At 41.5% G+C, this 20,347-nt stretch overlaps 2 protein-coding genes across 3 annotated transcripts; both read left to right on the plus strand.

The window, feature by feature from the left end:
• The first annotated feature begins 2,325 nt into the window (after positions 1-2,325).
• On the plus strand, positions 2,326-7,422 carry LOC134652172 (kelch-like protein 10). The gene is made up of 7 exons (XM_063507332.1): positions 2,326-3,301; positions 3,622-3,803; positions 4,089-4,300; positions 5,201-5,349; positions 5,854-6,040; positions 6,511-6,645; positions 7,129-7,422. The coding sequence occupies exons 1-7, from the start codon at positions 2,459-2,461 to the stop codon at positions 7,317-7,319; spliced, it is 1,899 nt and encodes a 632-aa protein (XP_063363402.1). The 5' UTR covers positions 2,326-2,458; the 3' UTR covers positions 7,320-7,422.
• A 3,001-nt stretch (positions 7,423-10,423) lies between these two features.
• Positions 10,424-19,907, plus strand: LOC134652173 (15-hydroxyprostaglandin dehydrogenase [NAD(+)]-like). Of its 2 annotated transcripts, none has more exons than XM_063507334.1 (7): positions 10,424-10,623; positions 12,216-12,339; positions 14,758-14,864; positions 15,370-15,436; positions 18,308-18,414; positions 18,771-18,925; positions 19,762-19,907. In XM_063507334.1, the coding sequence occupies exons 1-7, from the start codon at positions 10,531-10,533 to the stop codon at positions 19,865-19,867; spliced, it is 759 nt and encodes a 252-aa protein (XP_063363404.1). In that variant the 5' UTR covers positions 10,424-10,530; the 3' UTR covers positions 19,868-19,907. The 2 variants fall into 2 exon arrangements, with proteins under 2 accessions (XP_063363404.1, XP_063363403.1); XM_063507333.1 differs by lacking the exon at positions 18,308-18,414 and adding an exon at positions 17,642-17,748 and having other exon boundaries at positions 10,426-10,623.
• Positions 19,908-20,347: the final 440 nt, after the last annotated feature.

Consider the following 20,347-nt stretch of genomic DNA (forward strand, 5'->3'; position numbering starts at 1 on the left):
ATTTGCGTTTTAGTTTTAGTATTCTTTTGCCTAACTATGGCACAAACGGAGACGTGTTGAAGTGCTAATTAGAATAAGACCTTATCACTTGGTAATAAGGTCCACGAAGCCATTCTACTGTCTCTGATGTTACATTATTATAAACTAATCCTAGATATAAAAGTTTGGTTTTCGTTTTAAAACCGTGAGACCTTAAGATCGGTTTTCCTAGGATAGCGGTGCCGTCATATAGCGGCCGTCTCCATACTAAATAATACGGCTAAATATGGATGTCGTAGTATTTGTATGGAGCCGGCCGCTATATGACGGCACCGCTATCGGAGGAAACCAAAGCTTTATCGATACAAGTATCTGTTTGCGATTTGGTACTGGCTTTATGACATCTATTTAATTGTTTACAGACATTTTAGATTTCTCAACATTAATGTATGGATCTAACATAAATACTGATATTCAGGTTCGAAGACTAGTAATCTGACAGTTGTTCGAAAAAATATGTTTGATTTAGGTTTATAGAAAAATGTGATTGCAACGGTATGGAGCCACGGAGATAAAAAAAAATCATAAAAAGTTACGCGTGTACGAATGATGGTCCCTATGACAGTTCGTTTTTATATGGAAGTTTTAATAGACATTTTTTGGAAGTTTAGTACAATAATTTATATTGAAATGAAACATTTAAATAACAAAAATAAGGTAAAAACATATTTCTTTAACTATTTTTTAAATTAAGCCCCATTAATAGAGGAACGAATAAACTGTCATAGATACCTTTGTATTTAATTATCATGTGAAAATATTAATAACTATAAGGTCAATATGGCTAATTCCGTCATAGGGACTATTCCGTCTACTAGCGTTTTACTCGAACAATGAACAAAATTGATAATTTCATCGATAAAGAAGCGATTGCTTTAGTTTCAGATGGTTTCAGCAATCAAAAGCAGATGGTACTATTTTCCTACGATTGAAAAAATAAAATATACGCTCGTGGACGGAATAGTCCCTATGACGGAATTAGCCACATTGACCTTATTTTAAATTAATTTTGTACCAAGCAGAAACGTCTGCGAACGATGCTATTAAGCAATGCTATGAGATGTTATTAACTATATCTTATAAATATGACAATGAGTATTGAGTAATATAAAAATTAAGAAACTAAGTGAGATATTGATGAATGAATTTGGTTTGTTTAATTAAGTTTTTGTTTTCGACTTTTCAATGCTATTTTTTAATTCCATCCATCATGTTGAATATGTTAGCTTATTATTGTATACATACAGTTTTATTAGTAATGTTTGACTTGAATATAATTTTTACGATTAAGGTAAACCTCACAATGAAAGGCACAGTTGAACTGATTTTCTTCGAGATTCGCCCAATAGGTATGAATGTGCTATTAATTAGAGTGAGTTGTTATGTCACATGTTAAATATCAAACTCTTACTTTCTCAGCCAGCAAATAATTCTCAAAATATTTGTAAAGTTTTCTAGAAATAAATCGATAATCACAATTTGGCCTACCTACTAGTAAAAATAAACTTATTAAAAACAAATACAAACTTGGATATATAAGATGATAGGTGGTTGAGATAATAAGCAATTGGTATTAGTGCCATGCTATGGTACCTTTTTCGTGCCTAATGTAGGATAGTAACGTGAATATATGTATGTGTGTCAATGTATGTGCGAGTAGAGCATAGTGTTAGAAACGAGGTTTTTACATTTAAATAAATAAAGTTAGAATGATTTCTGAGGTGTTTCCTTACTTTACTTTAAAATTTTACCTTAAAGGTCTCTGCCCACTACACCGTATCATACCATGACCGTGCTATGAACGTGTCAGACAAAAAATATATCTTTGTATTAAAAAGTATGAGACTGCCCACTAGCCCGTTCCTGTATAACAAATTATATATGACCCTGTTTACACATTGATTAATGTTTAGTGCCAGTTTATACATTTGTAGCAAATGTATGAACTCATTAATGTGTAAACAGGCCCTGTAGGTATGAAAATTGACGTTAATGTTTTGTGTTCAGATTTACAGATGGCGCTTCATAATGGATACAAAAAAGTTCCACGAGAGGGCTCTCTTTCTCATATATATATTTTATATTATACTACTCTTTGCATACTATACATATATACTTGGTAAACCAGATCTTGACAGTAGAAAAAGGCGGCAAGTTTGAAAAAATGTTGAAAAATGTAGGCGCGGAGGGATATCGTCCCATAGAAAATTTGAATTTCGCGCCTTTTTTACTGACAAGATTTGGTTGACCAGCTATCAAAAAAATCTTAGCACACTTCATTTATAGACTGGCTGCACACTGACAGAAATTACTCAAAATTTGAAATATTACCGCTGGAAAAAACAAATGAAAAGAGCCTGCCGTGATATCTGTCACCGCGACAGATAAACAAGTTTCGACCGCCGTATTTTCAAAAGGGATGGAATTTCATTCGAAACACCGAAAATTATGCAAAACTAAAAATTCTGTTCGTACTCCTGCAGTCTCAAAGCCACGACTAAGCAAGAAGAAGGTAGTTCTACGGAAGCGGAAATGCGTGTGTTTGCCAGAAAATTATTCAGTAGTAGAGTTCCCTGCAATTTGGAATGAGCTGCGCCAGAATGGGCAGCTTTGCGACGGCACCATCATGTGCCGGGACATGAAATCAATACGCGTGCACCGAGCCATTCTATCAGCCGTTAGTCCCTACTTCAAAGCGTTATTTATAAATTCCCTTAAGAAGGGAGAGCAAGAAGAAACGGAAATTTTCGTAGACGTTCCTAGCATTTACATGTCTCTTATACTAGACTACGCTTACACAGGGACTTGTACAGTAACCGTAGAAAATGTGGAGCACTTACTTCCATATGCGGACCAATTTGACGTCGTTGGGGTTATTCAGTTATGCTGCCAGTTCCTATTGCACGAGTTGAGACCTCACAACTGCCTTGGGATATTCAAATTCGCTAAATATTACTTCTGCGGTGAATTAGAGAAGAAAGGAAAGTTGTATATAAGGCAGAACTTTAATAGAGTACTTAAGGAGTGTAATGAATTTAAGTCGCTTTCGTTCGAAGAGTTAGAGGACATATTGAGAGATGACGAGTTGAACGTTCGAAACGAGGAGATTGTGTTTCAAGCGGTGAAGACTTGGGTGGAGCACGATTTGGAGAACAGACGAAAGCACATTCCGTCGTTACTGTCTTGTATTAGATTCGGCCATATAAGCTATAATTATTTTAAATCGAAAATATTGCAATGGCAGCCAGTTATTGACGATGACGTGAGTATGCGAGAGAACACATATTTTATTAGGTATCTGTACGAGTACCAGTACCTACAACTTCTACTTATACTTGGTCAAACAGATCTTGTCAGTAGAAAAAGGCGGCAAATTTGAAAAATGTAGGTGCGAAGGGATATCGTCCCATAGAAAATTTGAATTTCGCGCCTTTTTTTACTGACAAGATTTGCTTGACCAGCTATATTATATTGTTACTTTTTATTTTTGCCGTTAAGCCCCCGCCACACTCGCGTTCGTGGCTTCACCCCGATTCACGCGCATAGTCTGGAGGGGGCTTTAAATACACTTATACTCAACAGAAATGTCAGGAGTCGCTGTACCCCGCCGTAGTGTTTCTCACCGTGTTGGACTCCCGACCGGGGGCCGAAGCAGACTTGAACGACCCGTTGGCGAGACCTCGCATCCCATATGAGGTCCTTTTTGCAGTGGGAGGTTGGAGCGCCGGAAGCCCTACGAGTTTTGTGGAGACTTACGACACAAGGTATGGCAACATTACCATATTTTACTCTGACAAACTCGCTTTGTCAATAGAAAAAGGCGCGAAATTATAATTTATTTTGGGAGGACAACCCTTCGAACTTATATTTTTTTATTACCCGCCTTTTTCTACTGGTGGAATTGTGCGTGCACCGGAATACACTTTTAAGCCCCTACACACTCGTGCGCGAATCGCGGCGAAGGTGTACGTCGCTTTCGCGGCTTCGCCCGCGATTCACGCACATAGTCTGGAGGGGGCTTTACTGCCTGAATGAAATCTTATTCGCAGGGCTGACCGCTGGTTCCTCTCGATCCACATGGACCTCACACCGCGCGCGTACCACGGTCTCTGCACGCTCAACAACCTGATTTACATGATTGGCGGCTTCGATGGCAGTGACCACTTCAACACGGTCCGGTGTTATGATCCCGTGGCCAATACGTGGCATGAGCGGGCCTGCATGTATCAGGCGAGGTGTTACGTCAGCGTGGTCGCGCATGGTTAGAACTCTCATATACCTACCTCTTGAGACAATAACACTGCACGCATGATCTGTGAGTACAAGATCGGCAACTTCGACGGACTTTTCAATTCGGTCGTTCAACACATCATTGAGATGGTCAGAACAAAGATATACTTGGATATACTTGGTCAACCAGATCTTGACAGTAGAAAAAAGCGCAAAGGAATATCGTCCCATAGAAAATTTGAATTTCGCGCCTTTTTCTACTGTCAAAATCTGGTTGACCAGCTATAAATAAGTAGACTACATGCTCTGAAATAATTCTTTAACCTCTTATATAGGCAGTACTAAAACGGGCTCTGTTCTCTGTTTTCGACGGCGGAAAAGTTACTATGAGTATCTATATAATATAATTTACAGTACATATGGGGCTACTTTTCCGCACTAGTGCGTAAAATAGCACTTTTCGTGCGTATGTCGAAACTTTAAAGTGCCATATGTACTGTAAAACGTTGTTCGATACACGTGCGAATAGGTAATTCGCAACTCGTGTCGATTTAAAACACTCCCTTCGGTCGTGTTTTAATTTATCGCCACTCGTTTCGAATTTCCTCTTTTTCGCACTTGTATCGAAAATAACTATATCTTCCCGTCGGACATGCACATTCTGCTTTTTTGCTGCTAAGAGGGACAGGGGAACAACATAGCATAGGTATACCTTTCTCCGTCCCTCACCAGAAAGATAAAATGTCCTGAAAAAGAAAAGATGTTATAAACCCCTTCAATGTTTATTTATTTATTTATTTTATTTATTTGTTATTATTAATACATGAATACTTATAATCTAATACAGTTCCCTGCAAATGGATTTGAGTACTTATAGACTCGGATAAAATCCTACAGTCTACTCGAGCCTGACTTATTCAACGTCTTTTAGATGGCCTTATCTACGCCCTCGGGGGCTACAACGGGCGCACGCGCATGGCGTCCGTCGAACGATACTACCCCGACAAAAACCAGTGGGAGATGACCACCCCCATGAACAAGCAGCGGTCAGACGCCAGCGCCGCCTCTTTGGGCGGTAAGGTAAATTAAATCGAGTGTTTCATTGTCAACATTTGGGACTATGTTCTACGTTCAAGGCGTACCTATTTGGCAAAATGTAACGTAATACCAACTTAGTCTTGATTTGACACTAACAACAGAGTTATCTTCAGCCAGGATGCTTCAGCATGATTTTCTTTAAATCAATTTACTGATTTACATCCTTTACTCGTCGTCATCCGTTACCTACTTGTTTAACAATGTGGCTTATGTCAGACATCGAGGTATAGATAGGGTAGGCACTCTAGAGTGATTCCAGTAGATGTTGTCATACTTGTTTATTGCAATTCTTGAAAGTTATCCTTTTCCAAGATGGAAGGTATTCAAAGGGTAGACCTTTTTGGAAATTTTGGTCTTCGCCATCATTTTGTGCTTGAGATAAATCCAACAAATCCCAAATTCTAGAAACATGTTTATATGAGCATCATTATTCATTCCACGCCATCCGACTGGATCACAATTCATGTCATAGCGTCTATCCGACAGATCTACATAGTAGGTGGTTTCAACGGGCAAGAAGTCCTCAGTTCGGCCGAGATGTTTGACCCGGACACCCGACAATGGACTCTTATACGGCCCATGCTGAGTCCCCGCTCCGGCGTCAGCCTGATCGCGTATCGGGACTGTCTGTATGCCCTGGGAGGATTTAATGGCTACAGCAGACTGAATACGGGTAAGTTTTTGTGTTATTTGTTTATTGCAATCCAATAGAATACAATGTGTTGTAACGAAGGTAGTCAGTAACAAAGTCAGAGTCACTTACTTATTGCATACCTACTTATGTAGGTATAAAAGTTTCATAGCTTAGTCCCCTGCTCACAGAACGACCTATTGCATTAATTGCATATGTATAAATGTTTGATAGTTAGTCCTCTGCTCAGTCTGCCTAGTTAATAAACCAACCGTGAACTGCAACCAAACTTTATTTCTTCGAGAATAAACTCTGTTAATAGAACTCGGCTGTTAGAAATAGGCAATCGGGATAAAGTTTTTGACAAGCTTTCTAGCATACTGAAGCGAAGTTAGTCACTACAGAAAACGTTCCACCATCCGTAGATCCTACGACATTGTAGCTTACCTTCTCGTGCCTCGCGGCGCGATAAACCCCGAGCACCTTTACTGACAGATAAATATATTTTCAAGTGGAACGCCTGAACCCACACCCCGGCAGCGACTGGCTGTCCGACTGGCAGGAGGTGACGGAGATGTTCAGCGCGAGGAGCAACTTCGCTACGGTTCTACTAGACGATATGATCTTCGTCATCGGTGGATTTAATGGTTAGTGTGATGTTTCTATAAAATCGTAGGCTTGGGTAAAACTTGTTTGAGGTTTTAGATCCCGTTATGGAAATGAGGGTGAAGAATGAGGATGTGGGCGTTTGATAAGATATCGGAGCGATTCAATTGCATTGCCATCTACTCTTATTGTACATAATTTTTACGCGTTTAACCCGGTTACCTTATTAAAAGCTGCTTATCATGTTACTTATTCGGCCATTCTATACTTCGTTTTTTTTAGCATTAAAAATAAGGTAAACAATCTTGATGTGTCTTTTAATTGAAAAACACACTTGAAAAATAAGTTACGGTAAATATGTAACAATTATGAATCTAATACGATCTTTTAAGGTCTTCTGCTTTCATAAGTAATAGTTATTGATTTTTAAAAAGTGTTTTTCAATTAAAAGACATGACAAAATGGTACCTTCTTTCAAGTTTTTTCTAATGCTAAAAAAGTTTTTCACAACGAATTTTCGCCAGGTTCAACCACCATCCCTCACGTGGAATGCTACGACGGTGACACCCACGAGTGGTACGACGCGGCTCCCATGAACCTCAATCGCTCTGCTTTAAGCGCCTGTGTGATAGCCGGCCTGCCTAACGCCCGATCTTTCTCTTACCTGGCTAAAGCTGTGCCAGCGGCAGGGGCAGACCAGGCACACCATTCTTAAACAGCAATACCAATTGGCGGCTGAAGTCATATTCATATCCCTTTCATGCTTGTTCAGACCCAGCGCTATTGAGAGGGATGGCATTATAACTTCAGTCGCCACATGGTACATCAACCTTCCCGAACCATTTAGATTTTAGATGACATATTGCGTCCTGGAAATTTTTCTGGAGCTTGAGGTAAATAAATAGGGACGTCATCTTGCTATTGCAGAACTGCTTTCGCTATCATAACAATTCGACTAATATCAAAGGTTAACCGATCTGTTGTTGAAAAGTTTTCAGAGACCGACAAAAATTTGGAAAAAGTATCAGCTAAAAAAATGTCCAAAGCATTGGTTTAGTGATATTTCTCAGTCAGGGAATGTTGGTGGAATGTAGATAGTTCCTACATTCTGGTTTTCTAGTTTTAACGATCATTTACAAACCATATATATCCAACGTGCGAAGAAAGCTTTATGTCGATAAAAATTGCCGTTATGTGGTTTGAATGATCATTGTAAATTTAAAATGGATGGACGATTTCGGAGGGGTTTTGAAGGAAATTTGTCTGATCGAGATTGCACGAAAGCGGCTTAGTGTTGTAATGTACCTGATGTCTGTGATATTAATATTTTGATTGTCTAGTCAGCGGGGTAAGAATAGGGAACATAGGGTAAGATTTCATTAAGGGTCCATAAGTTTAAGTACTTGAAGCCTGATGCCTGAGCATTTCTCTTATCCTTAAGAAATAAAACTAATAAAAATCCCTTATTCTTACTTCATTGGCTAAGCGTTTTGTGTAAGTTCTATTGTTGTATCGTGAATCATGTTATGTGTTATAATAATGTTATTGTATTGTACAGATCAGAATCGCTTATTCTTTGTATTTTATTGTTTTTAATAAGGTGGAAATCGAGGTCTATTTTAGAGATCTTTTAAAAAAAATCATTGTAAATTTTCCAGTTTTCTAATGCGTGTTATTTGTGACACATTTTATTTGGTATTTTTGTATAGTTCGCGTCCATCGCTCAAATCATTGGTCGCGTTTTCGATGTATGTATTGTGGCAGGCCGTCGGTGGCCTAGGTGTGCCTAATTAATTGTGGTGGTCTCTAGGCGCGGAATCCTTCATTAGACCAAAATTATGTTCTTATTGAATCTCTAGATTTTACCAAGCATGGAAAGGTTCATCCACGGCGCAGTTAACTTATGTGGAGCAACAGTAAGTAACTAGGCAAGTTATCTAAAGACCCTAAAGTTACCGTGTTCCTCCATAAAGTTACCCGCGGTGTTATTGCACCTAAAGATTGACAGCGAAGTCAAAAAGTATAACATACCTATGTTACAAGGCTTATGGAACACCTTTTATGACCGTCAAGAGACCTACCTGTGGTGGAACTGATGCAGAATAAAATTATAAAAAATGAAAAATTATTTCTAGTATGTAATAAAAATTTACTGTACCCGACTGAAAGATGTTAAATTGACAAATAAAGAAAAACATTACTGGTACTGTTTTTTTTATTAACGTAATTAAAATTTATTAGTTTCATGATCACTTATTGAATTGCAATTTAAATTTCCTACAAAACTGCGGGTTTACCGCGAAAATCGTATACCTATCGAAATCTAGTTATACTGCCTCTAGATATCACTCGCATATGCAAGAGTTATAGAGAGGCAGATAAACAATTTCGGTTTTCGTTTTTCGCAGTAGCCAGTCTGACCCCTCCCAAGTCCCAGCAAAGAGTTTTTATACGATTCAGGTCAGGTTTCTCAGCAGCCGACTGTGTACATGTTTACAATGTCTACCGGCTTTTATCTGTCTAGACTTTTTATGCGCTATAAATCCAGAGAATATTCCCATTTGCACCCAGATCCCCAAGGTTGTACCAACTTGTATCCAGCAAAAAAAAGTTTATTTATACGTCAACCATAGAAAACCGCTTATAGATGGTTGGTCTGTGACGTCAATTACACAATACACAATAAATCAAATGCAGCTACCGTTATCAAATTCTACCATACCGCAGGATAATTCGATAGGTACTTGCTTATGAAAGATACTAGACATGTAGGTTTCACATGTTTCATTGAAACCCATCGAACATACGAGCGAGCGAAGCATGGGTGCATTTAACTGTAGGCACACGTTTTATTATGCGGTTGCCAAATTACCCTTAGGTCGCATGGTCCGATTGACTAGTCCGATCAATCGGAATACGAATTAGGAACTAACACGTCTCAATAAGTATACAATTTTGACCACTACCGTTTTGGCGACACCGTGACCGGCCTAGATAACTTTGCCTCCCATAACGTATGTAGTTTTTACACTGCCTTGCAATTTTTTATTGAACGCTTGGAATTTCGGTTTTCATGCTCACGAAATAAGGTTGCCTGTAGTCGATGGAACAGAAAGGTAGATAGGAGTTTGTGAAAATTAGTTTTCGGTAGGTATATAGTACTTGCCGTATGTGAATCAACGTACGAGCGTGTAGACAGCGAGAGTGCCATGCGTACTTACAAAGGGGGATGAGTAGTGCCATATCTATCCATAGAAATCGCGTAATCTATTAAACTATGTTTTATTATGTAGCAAAATTACTAAGATGCGCTACATACAGCTCGTCTGATGGTAGGTAGTGGTCACCGTAGCCTATATGGGCTAACTCCAGGGAGTCGAGCGACTCCTTTAAAACTAACACTCCTTTTTTGAAGAACCACATTGCAGTCACTCGAGAATACCGCGGCATCGGCAGTTGATTTCATTCGACAGTGATTCGACAACTCTGGAGTGTTTGCAAAAGGAAATACGAGTAAAAGTAATTTATGTTAATCAAAACATTGTAAGTACCTATAGGCTATAGGTATTTCGGTTTATATATAGATTATTTTTTTCAACGAATTATATAGAGCTGGTCAAGCAGATCTTGTCAGTAGAAAAAGGCGCGAAATTCAAATTTTCTATGGGACGAACATCCCTTCGCGCTTACATTTTTCAAATTTGCCGCCTTTTTCTACTGACAAGATCTGCTTGACCAGCTATATTTCATCTTCACGCCTTTTCGAATTACCTCCAATATTACGGCTTGTTCGCAAATGGCAACACCGATCGAGGGGTGCTCCCTCCCGTCCGCGATCGAATCGAACACGGAATACCGGCGCGAGGCAACGGGCCGTCCACACGTAGGGCGCGGTCGGACGGGAATTAAAAGTAAATAAAATAGTGATGGAGCTCAAAGGAAAGGTTGCTTTGATTACCGGCGCGGCGGCTGGCATAGGACTGGCTTATAGTGAGGAATTGCTGAAACATGGAGCTAAGGTAAGATTTACGCAAATATTTTATATTTATACGCTGAGAATTTTGATTATTTTAACTAGATTCTGAATACATTTTAACACAATCGCGTAGTGTTGGTATGACGTAGGTATTATTTCGAATTTGAAATAATTCTTCTTAGTTTTTAACGGAAAGAAATAACCAAATACCTATAGTAAATTGTCTTCCGCGCATTTCCTTTATGAGGTACTTAAGTAAAGAGAGTTCAAGGTGAGAGTTGAATGGAACTGGAAACTAGCCAAGTGCATGTAAAACCGCGATCTTATTTTAAAATGTGCATTTTTAGGCATTTTCCTACGATTGCACTTACCGGCGACTCGGTACCTTATTTGTATTGATTTTCCCCGCGGTCAGTGGCGTGATTTTAATGCACCAACACTTACCGTAGGGCAGATTATTATCTTTACGTGAAGTAAAGCAGGTAAAGGAAAGGAAGTAAAGGAAACAGGAAAAGTGAAGATTGTTTTCCTTTTTCCGTAGTTTCCGAAAAGGTGAAAAGTTTTAGACAATTAAAGAAAAAAGTATGTTACGCACACAAAAACATAAATTTTCCCATGTGAAAAAATTCGCATTTTGAAAAATTTCCGAAGGCACATGACCTCAAAAAGTAGAGTCAAGCACGTTTTGTTTTTACTATGGGCGCAGACGTAGACCCGTAGGTACTGCTACGCCGTAGCGCGTAGCAAGCACCCTACTGTAGCCATGCATAGGTATGCGATGCGGTATGCGCAACTTGCGCGGGCGCTGCAATGTGTCATTCTATAGAACTTGCTAACTAATATGTAAACAAAAGTCACTAGTTGGGCGTTTTTTTTTGTTGTCCCCTACACTTTTTTTCAAATTTAGGATTTTTTAAGTTATTTCTACTCAGAATCACGAGCTCTTTCTATCCTAATAGGAGAAAAAAAGTGTCCTAAGGTTTTTATTTCCATTACGTCACCATTTTTCATAGACTTTGTATGGCGGTCGCGGAATGGAAAGATCGAAAAATTTATGGAAATTTTGGGACACTTTTTTTCTCCTATTAGGATAGAAAGAGCTGTGATTCTTAGTAGAAATAACATAAAAAATCCCAAATTTGAATAAAAAGTGTAGGGGACAACAAAAAAAAAACGCCCAGTTACTTACGAGTACCTAATTCATATTTTGTGACAGTTTCAATATGGCGGTTTGTTTACATAGTTAACAACTTCCATAGAATGACACTGTACACAGAAAACCGCTTAATTCAGTAATATATCTGGGAGCAATCTGGCAGACCGAGCTTTGCTCGGAAAACATATAAAAACTCAAAAATGCGCGTTTTCTCCGAGATAAGACCTAGCAGCGCAGCTAACATACTTCTAATCGTCGTCAGGCACATGCAGTAACTGACGACTCAGTACTCACGTAGGTACTTAAGTATAATAAGGAGCTGCATTCGGCCTTCGAAACTGAAGTTTATTGGCATTGATTTTCACTAGTCTTAGTGCATCTCTCACTGACTCTTCGTAGGTAATATAGAACTAAGTTGAGCTGAGATTGAAAGTTTGAAAATACTCTACAGTCCCTGGCTCATTCGTACCCTCTTTCAGGTGTCATTATGTGACATCGACTCCGACATCGGCGAGCAGATCTCCGACGAGCTGGGCGCGAAGTACGGACGCAAGAACGTGCTGTTCTGCCAGTGCGATGTGACTGACTACCCGCAGTACGAAGGTATACCAACCATCTTTTACTCAATTATTCCGCAGCCGGACTAGCACATGATTGGGGCGACAGTATCTCGTGGCGAGATAGACTACCCGTCCCTCTTTTATTAACATAAGTAGTTAGAAAAAGTCGGGTAGTCTATAATTATACTGTCGCGCAAATCATATGCTAGGCCTACAAGTCCAGGATCGCGCTTAATAAACTCTCACCTCTCACTTAACACTAATCCATGGGTAAACAGGCCCTTAATTTATTACAATATATTATTCAAACTTGTTTGCCTATCGTTAGTAGGTTAGGTACATAAATCTTAATTAATTTGCCAACTAACCACAGGGTTACATGACACCGAGCTTTAACTTCAAGTTTAGAAACCCGTCAGGGAAAAAACATGTCATGAAGTGACTCAATAGAAGTCATGCTATATTTACAACAGATTGAAATTTGATCGACATCTGCTTTCAACGCAAGGAATTTAATTAAAAGCTTGGCTTCCGAGATATCCGTGTCGCCTGTAAATTGAATTCAAAACCTTGAACAGAATTGTCAAGCTATAAGTAGGTACCTACGTGATACTTTAATAATCTTATGTAGGTACTCGAAAGGTTGGTTCCTGCATAGGTACATATGTTCTACTTTGGCACCACTTTGCACCGAGTGTGTACCTACACTGCCGTATTCGAACTTCAAGATATTGACAAGAGGCGACACGTACTAGATCCATTCTAGATACGTTATAGTTTAGATTTCAACTAGTTCTCTTTTGCAGCGCAATTCGGGCAACCAATGTCACTTTTACGTTAGATAGAGTTAGATATCTATTAGATGTGAATAGGGTTGCCAGATCGAAAGGCGCTATTATCGGGAAAAAATATCAATTTTTCGGGATTTTGGGCCTTAAGTCGGGAAAATGAACCATTCAAATTAAATTAATTGTATTAAAAACAACGATATTATACATTATTGGCACTACGTCAGCTGCTCTGCCCAATCTCGCCAAGCGAGCCCCGCGCGCGCGCTGACGGGCTCGACGCGGGTCGCTGGTTCGCTCGACGACAGTTCAGAACTTGAAATTATTGTTTTATAACGTGATGCTGTTTTTCGGGACAATTTTCACTTTGTCGGGAATCGGGACACATTATAAAAATCGGGAGAATCCCGCCGAATCCCGACCATCTGGCAACCCTAGATGTGAATTGGATCTCTAAGCCATATCTTGTGGAAATCGTTCAAGAGTATCTCCATCAGAATCGCGCAAATGACAAATTTGACAGGTTAGATCTTCAACATATCGTTATCGTATCTTGGCGATGTCTAAAAGATATCTAACAGATGTCTATTTCAAAATCCGAATCGGGCCCACCACAGTCTCTTACGAAAATCGTTTTTTCCAGATTGCCATTCGCAATTTTTACCATTTAATTTTTTCTGAATAGCTTTCTTTCCCGAAAGCATTTCTAACCATTCGCATATTTTCCCATTAATTTTATTTTCCAGTAGGTAGCTTATAACAGCTCCTTGCAACATTCTACTAATTTGGTTGACATGGTTTACCAATATACATGTTTGCAATTAGACACTGAGTTAGCGGTTTAACCGCTTAACCTATCGGGTTAGTGGGATGGTGCAACTTTACACTTCCTTTACCAGTCTAACGAATTTCTATTAGCGTCGCATATGTGTGCTATTTCTGTAGTCTGTAGCGACAGTTTTAAATCCCAAAACATACGGGACTGATCTATTGCACCCATGCAATAGAGCCCCAGTTTTACATGTTGTTTATAGCTTCCGAATAATCACATGGTGGACTTTTTAAAGCACTATTTGATTAACAGCATATTAAGAAATACTATATTTATATAGTATACGACTTTAAATTAAAGTAGGTACTCACAATAGGTAGTCACTCAGCTAGAGAAGTGATTAAATGTGTAGTAGGTACCTATTGTGTAGGTATAGGTCATACTATACATCTTATACTATATGTGATCAATCCCGTTCATAGGCGTAAGGTGTTTGAGTTTGAGACACCTATGCATAAATATCGCCATTAATTGACAGATTTGTCCGCCAGATACACTTTTGCCTGACAGATATGTCTGTTAAGTATCAAAGTTACCTATATATCTAGCTATTTATTTGCAGCATATTTGCTAGATAAGATGAGCTGTTTCGTCTCCATAGGTACCTAATATTTTAAGTTCACGGTAGGCACCTTAAGTAGATAAGGGGGTTCTTTCAGCTCGAAGGTATTACCTTCCGTAAGTTCCGCAACGGGAAATACTTATAAAAATTCTTCTTCAAACTAGCGTTTTCCCGGCCTAGCGCCAGGGTCCGCTTTCATGCTCAATCTTCTCCACTTTGCCCGGTCTTCGGCATCCTCAGGTGCGATAAAAATTATTAGCAACTGGTTTTTGTTGACAGAGGCCTTCGAGATGACGATCAAAGTGTTCAACCGGCTGGACATCGTGATCAACAACGCTGGAGTCATGAACGACCGGTTTTGGGAGCTGGAGGTGGACGTCAACTTGGTACGTTGGAATTTAGACCATACGCCGTAGTAGATAAAGTCGAGACTGTCACAAGATATAAAGATGTTCGAGATGACAATTTAAAGTGTTCAACCCGATATCAACCGTCATGCATTCTGATAAGGTTCACAATGACGCGCCGCACACGATAGGCGTGGCGTTCAAAGGGTTAATTTTCACTCACTTTATCTAACTTCCCATCACTTTATATTAAATGAAGACTGCATATTTGTAAGAAATAATCCAGATTTATTTCCTGTAAAAACATCTACTATTCAACCAATCCGAACCAAATACATGTACGATATAATACGTGCTAACCCTAAATCGGCACTCTTTTCAAAAAGCGTTATATGTACATGAGTATAAAGTTATTCAATAAACTTCCCAGACCTTAAAAAATTGGCACCATTGCCCTTCAAAATATGGAGAACATGAAAAATTTGTACCACCTTTTTGTAAACCCATAACCATACAATAAATATATTTTGATTTTTGTTCCTAGAACGGCGTCATCCGAGGCACCTTACTGGCGTACCGGTTTATGGGCAAGGACCGCGGCGGACAGGGCGGTACCATCGTGAACACGGCTTCCACTGCATTCACAAGGCCCCAAGTGTCTACACCCATCTATACAGCTACCAACTACGCCGTCGTGGGACTCACCAGGGCTTACGGAGTAAGTTTAATATTGTCAGTTGTATAACAAGTTATCGTTGGGAATGGATGCTGCGGGCAGGGCGGTACCATCGTGAACACGGCTTCCACTGCATTCACAAGGCCCCAAGTGTCTACACCCATCTATACAGCTACCAACTACGCCGTCGTGGGACTCACCAGGGCTTACGGAGTAAGTTTAATATTGTCAGTTGTATAACAAGTTATCGTTGGGAATGGATGCTGCGGGCAGGGCGGTACCATCGTGAACACGGCTTCCACTGCATTCACAAGGCCCCAAGTGTCTACACCCATCTATACAGCTACCAACTACGCCGTCGTGGGACTCACCAGGGCTTACGGAGTAAGTTTAATATTGTCAGTTGTATAACAAGTTATCGTTGGGAATGGATGCTGCGGGCAGGGCGGTACCATCGTGAACACGGCTTCCACTGCATTCACAAGGCCCCAAGTGTCTACACCCATCTATACAGCTACCAACTACGCCGTCGTGGGACTCACCAGGGCTTACGGAGTAAGTTTAATATTGTCAGTTGTATAACAAGTTATCGTTGGGAATGGATGCTGCGGGCAGGGCGGTACCATCGTGAACACGGCTTCCACTGCATTCACAAGGCCCCAAGTGTCTACACCCATCTATACAGCTACCAACTACGCCGTCGTGGGACTCACCAGGGCTTACGGAGTAAGTTTAATATTGTCAGTTGTATAACAAGTTATCGTTGGGAATGGATGCTGCGGGCAGGGCGGTACCATCGTGAACACGGCTTCCACTGCATTCACAAGGCCCCAAGTGTCTACACCCATCTATACAGCTACCAACTACGCCGTCGTGGGACTCACCAGGGCTTACGGAGTAAGTTTAATATTGTCAGTTGTATAACAAGTTATCGTTGGGAATGGATGCTGCGGGCAGGGCGGTACCATCGTGAACACGGCTTCCACTGCATTCACAAGGCCCCAAGTGTCTACACCCATCTATACAGCTACCAACTACGCCGTCGTGGGACTCACCAGGGCTTACGGGGTAAGTTTAATATTGTCAGTTGTATAACAAGTTATCGTTGGGAATGGATGCTGCGGGCAGGGCGGTACCATCGTGAACACGGCTTCCACTGCATTCACAAGGCCCCAAGTGTCTACACCCATCTATACAGCTACCAACTACGCCGTCGTGGGACTCACCAGGGCTTACGGAGTAAGTTTAATATTGTCAGTTGTATAACAAGTTATCGTTGGGAATGGATGCTGCGGGCAGGGCGGTACCATCGTGAACACGGCTTCCACTGCATTCACAAGGCCCCAAGTGTCTACACCCATCTATACAGCTACCAACTACGCCGTCGTGGGACTCACCAGGGCTTACGGAGTAAGTTTAATATTGTCAGTTGTATAACAAGTTATCGTTGGGAATGGATGCTGCGGGCAGGGCGGTACCATCGTGAACACGGCTTCCACTGCATTCACAAGGCCCCAAGTGTCTACACCCATCTATACAGCTACCAACTACGCCGTCGTGGGACTCACCAGGGCTTACGGGGTAAGTTTAATATTGTCAGTTGTATAACAAGTTATCGTTGGGAATGGATGCTGCGGGCAGGGCGGTACCATCGTGAACACGGCTTCCACTGCATTCACAAGGCCCCAAGTGTCTACACCCATTTATACAGCTACCAACTACGCCGTCGTGGGACTCACCAGGGCTTACGGGGTAAGTTTAATATTGTCAGTTGTATAACAAGTTATCGTTGGGAATGGATGCTGCGGGCAGGGCGGTACCATCGTGAACACGGCTTCCACTGCATTCACAAGGCCCCAAGTGTCTACACCCATTTATACAGCTACCAACTACGCCGTCGTGGGACTCACCAGGGCTTACGGGGTAAGTTTAATATTGTCAGTTGGATAACAAGTTATCGTTGGGAATGGATGCTGCGGGCAGGGCGGTACCATCGTGAACACGGCTTCCACTGCATTCACAAGGCCCCAAGTGTCTACACCCATCTATACAGCTACCAACTACGCCGTCGTGGGACTTACCAGGGCTTACGGAGTAAGTTTAATATTGTCAGTTGGATAACAAGTTATCGTTGGGAAAGGTACCATCGTGAACACTGCTTCCACTGCATTCACAAGGCCCCAAGTGTCTATTCCCATCTATACAGCTACCAACTACGCCGTCGTGGGACTCACCAGGGCTTACGGGGTAAGTGTAATATTGTCAGTTGGATAACAAGTTATCGTTGGGAATGGATGCTGCGGGCAGGGCGGTATCATCGTGAACACGGCTTCCACTGCATTCACAAGGCCCCAAGTGTCTACACCCATTTATACAGCTACCAATTACGCCGTCGTGGGACTCACCAGGGCTTACGGGGTAAGTTTAATATTGTCAGTTGTATAACAAGTTATCGTTGGGAATGGATGCTGCGGGCAGGGCGGTATCATCGTGAACACGGCTTCCACTGCATTCACAAGGCCCCAAGTGTCTACACCCATTTATACAGCTACCAATTACGCCGTCGTGGGACGCACCAGGGCTTACGGGGTAAGTTTAATATTGTCAGTTGTATAACAAGTTATCGTTGGGAATGGATGCTGCGGGCAGGGCGGTACCATCGTGAACACGGCTTCCACTGCATTCACAAGGCCCCAAGTGTCTACACCCATCTATACCGCTACCAACTACGCCGTCGTGGGACTCAGCAGGGCTTACGGGGTAAGTTTAATATTGTCAGTTGGATAACAAGTTATCGTTGGGAAAGGTACCATCGTGAACACGGCTTCCACTGCATTCACAAGGCCCCAAGTGTCTACTCCCATCTATACAGCCACCAACTATGCCGTCGTGGGACTTACCTGGGCCTACGGAGTAAGTTGATTAGTTTGATTATTTATCAACACGTAGATTATGGGGCTGACCGTTTACGTCTACCGCATGCATCATGCACATGAGTTAGGCTAGCTTAGCCACCAAGCGGATGCCGGTATAGAGGCATCACGTGGACGGGGCAGGCCCAAACGGAGATGGCGGGATGACCTGGACAGCTTCCTGAACAACTGGCCAGAGGAAACACCAAATTGAGAGTCGTGGAAATCAAGGGGAGAGGCCTTTCCCCAGCAGTGGGACACTCAGATAGGCTATAAATTATCCCACTTACCTTTATTCAAAAATTGTGATTTCGTTAGCAGACAGCGAAACGAATCCTGTATTTCACCATATTTCAGGACCAGTACCACGTAGGACTGACAGGCGTTAGGAGCCTGGTGTTATGCCCGGGGCTGACAGACACGGGCCTGGTCAAGGAAATACGCAAACAGCTCATGTCTTCTGAGTATGAGGCGGCTTGGCAGCGTGACAATGCCAATGCCAAGACGCAAAGGTACGTAGCCAACGAGTACTAAAGTCTATTTTTTTATTCGAGAGACTAAAATGACATTTCATAGTATGAACATAAAATGTCATTTCATACTATGAAATGTCATTTTAATCTACCGAATAAAAAAATGGACTTTAGGTATACCGCCAGCCAACTTAACACATTCATTGCCACCCAGCCAGACAAGACATCCGCGCCAGGCCACATAAAAAAATCGTCATATAAAGCTGTAGTGCCACGATCCCGACTATCGGGTCGTCCGGCCTGGGAACGAAATCATAAAATACCCGATAGTCGGGTTTTCGGCACTCAATGTGTTAATGGGGTTGGCAATTGTCAAAGGTTTGTATAGATGGCTGCAGCATAGGTTTTAATCGTCGTGCTGAGTAGATACTCCCTGGCACGACCACACTATATTTATGGTTAATTTAATGGTCAAATGAATACAAAACAAATGTACTCAAATTGTACTATCTACAAGCACATCAAAATGCGACAGTGGTACTGCAAAAATCGCTGTCATGATTAAAAAAGGTGAACCTAAGGGCTGATTTATTAGACGGCGCGCGAACTCGCATGCGACTTTCATTATATTGCGGGTTTTGATCGGCTGGTTGAAATTGTGTGTTGAGGACTAATGGGAATACATCCAAAGTACAAATATAGTTGGTCAAACCAAATTAGTCAGTAAAGAAGAACAAAAAAACTATACTCATCCTTTTCTTCTGGGTGCTAGTACTAGTATGAGACAAAGATAGTATGATTATCTCTGGACTATGTTTGAACTGAGATGAGACAGTCCTTTGACAAACTATAGTTATTTATTTTCATTATTACAGCTCAGAGCACGTAGGACGCGCTCTAGTCGAGATCCTAACCAAAGGCCAGAGCGGCTCCGTTTGGATCGTGGAGAACGGCCAACCCGCACGGGAGTGGCGTGGCTAAACTACCTTCACTCGACAACCTTCCAGTATATACTGCGAGCATTGCGACACAATGATATTTTCGGACTTAGGCTGGTTTTAGTGTCACGCGGACCGTCCGTGCGGATCGGTCCGCACCGTCAAATTATATGAGAAAGCTGTCTGCGCGGACGGTCGTCCGCGCGGACCACTCTAAAACGCTCCTTTTTATCATTTATCACCATGCCTGTCACGTTCTAACAAGTATGTAAGTGCGAAAGTGACGGGCTTAGTGATAGTCGATAAAAATGGACCCGTGCTGAGCCCGCAGAACTTAATACATATTTGTCCGGTGCGGAGCGATCCGCGCGGACGGTCCGCGTGACACTAAAACCAGCCTTACGGCACAGACATCGGAATTCACGGGCTTTTGCATGATGATTTGATTACTATTTAGAAACTGGAGAATTGCGTGTGTGGCTCATTTAATTGTGCGCGCCAAAAAAGAGAACTCTAGTACCGA

The sequence above is a fragment of the Cydia amplana genome, chromosome 11 (assembly GCF_948474715.1).
Source record: "Cydia amplana chromosome 11, ilCydAmpl1.1, whole genome shotgun sequence".
NCBI lineage: Eukaryota > Metazoa > Arthropoda > Insecta > Lepidoptera > Tortricidae > Cydia > Cydia amplana.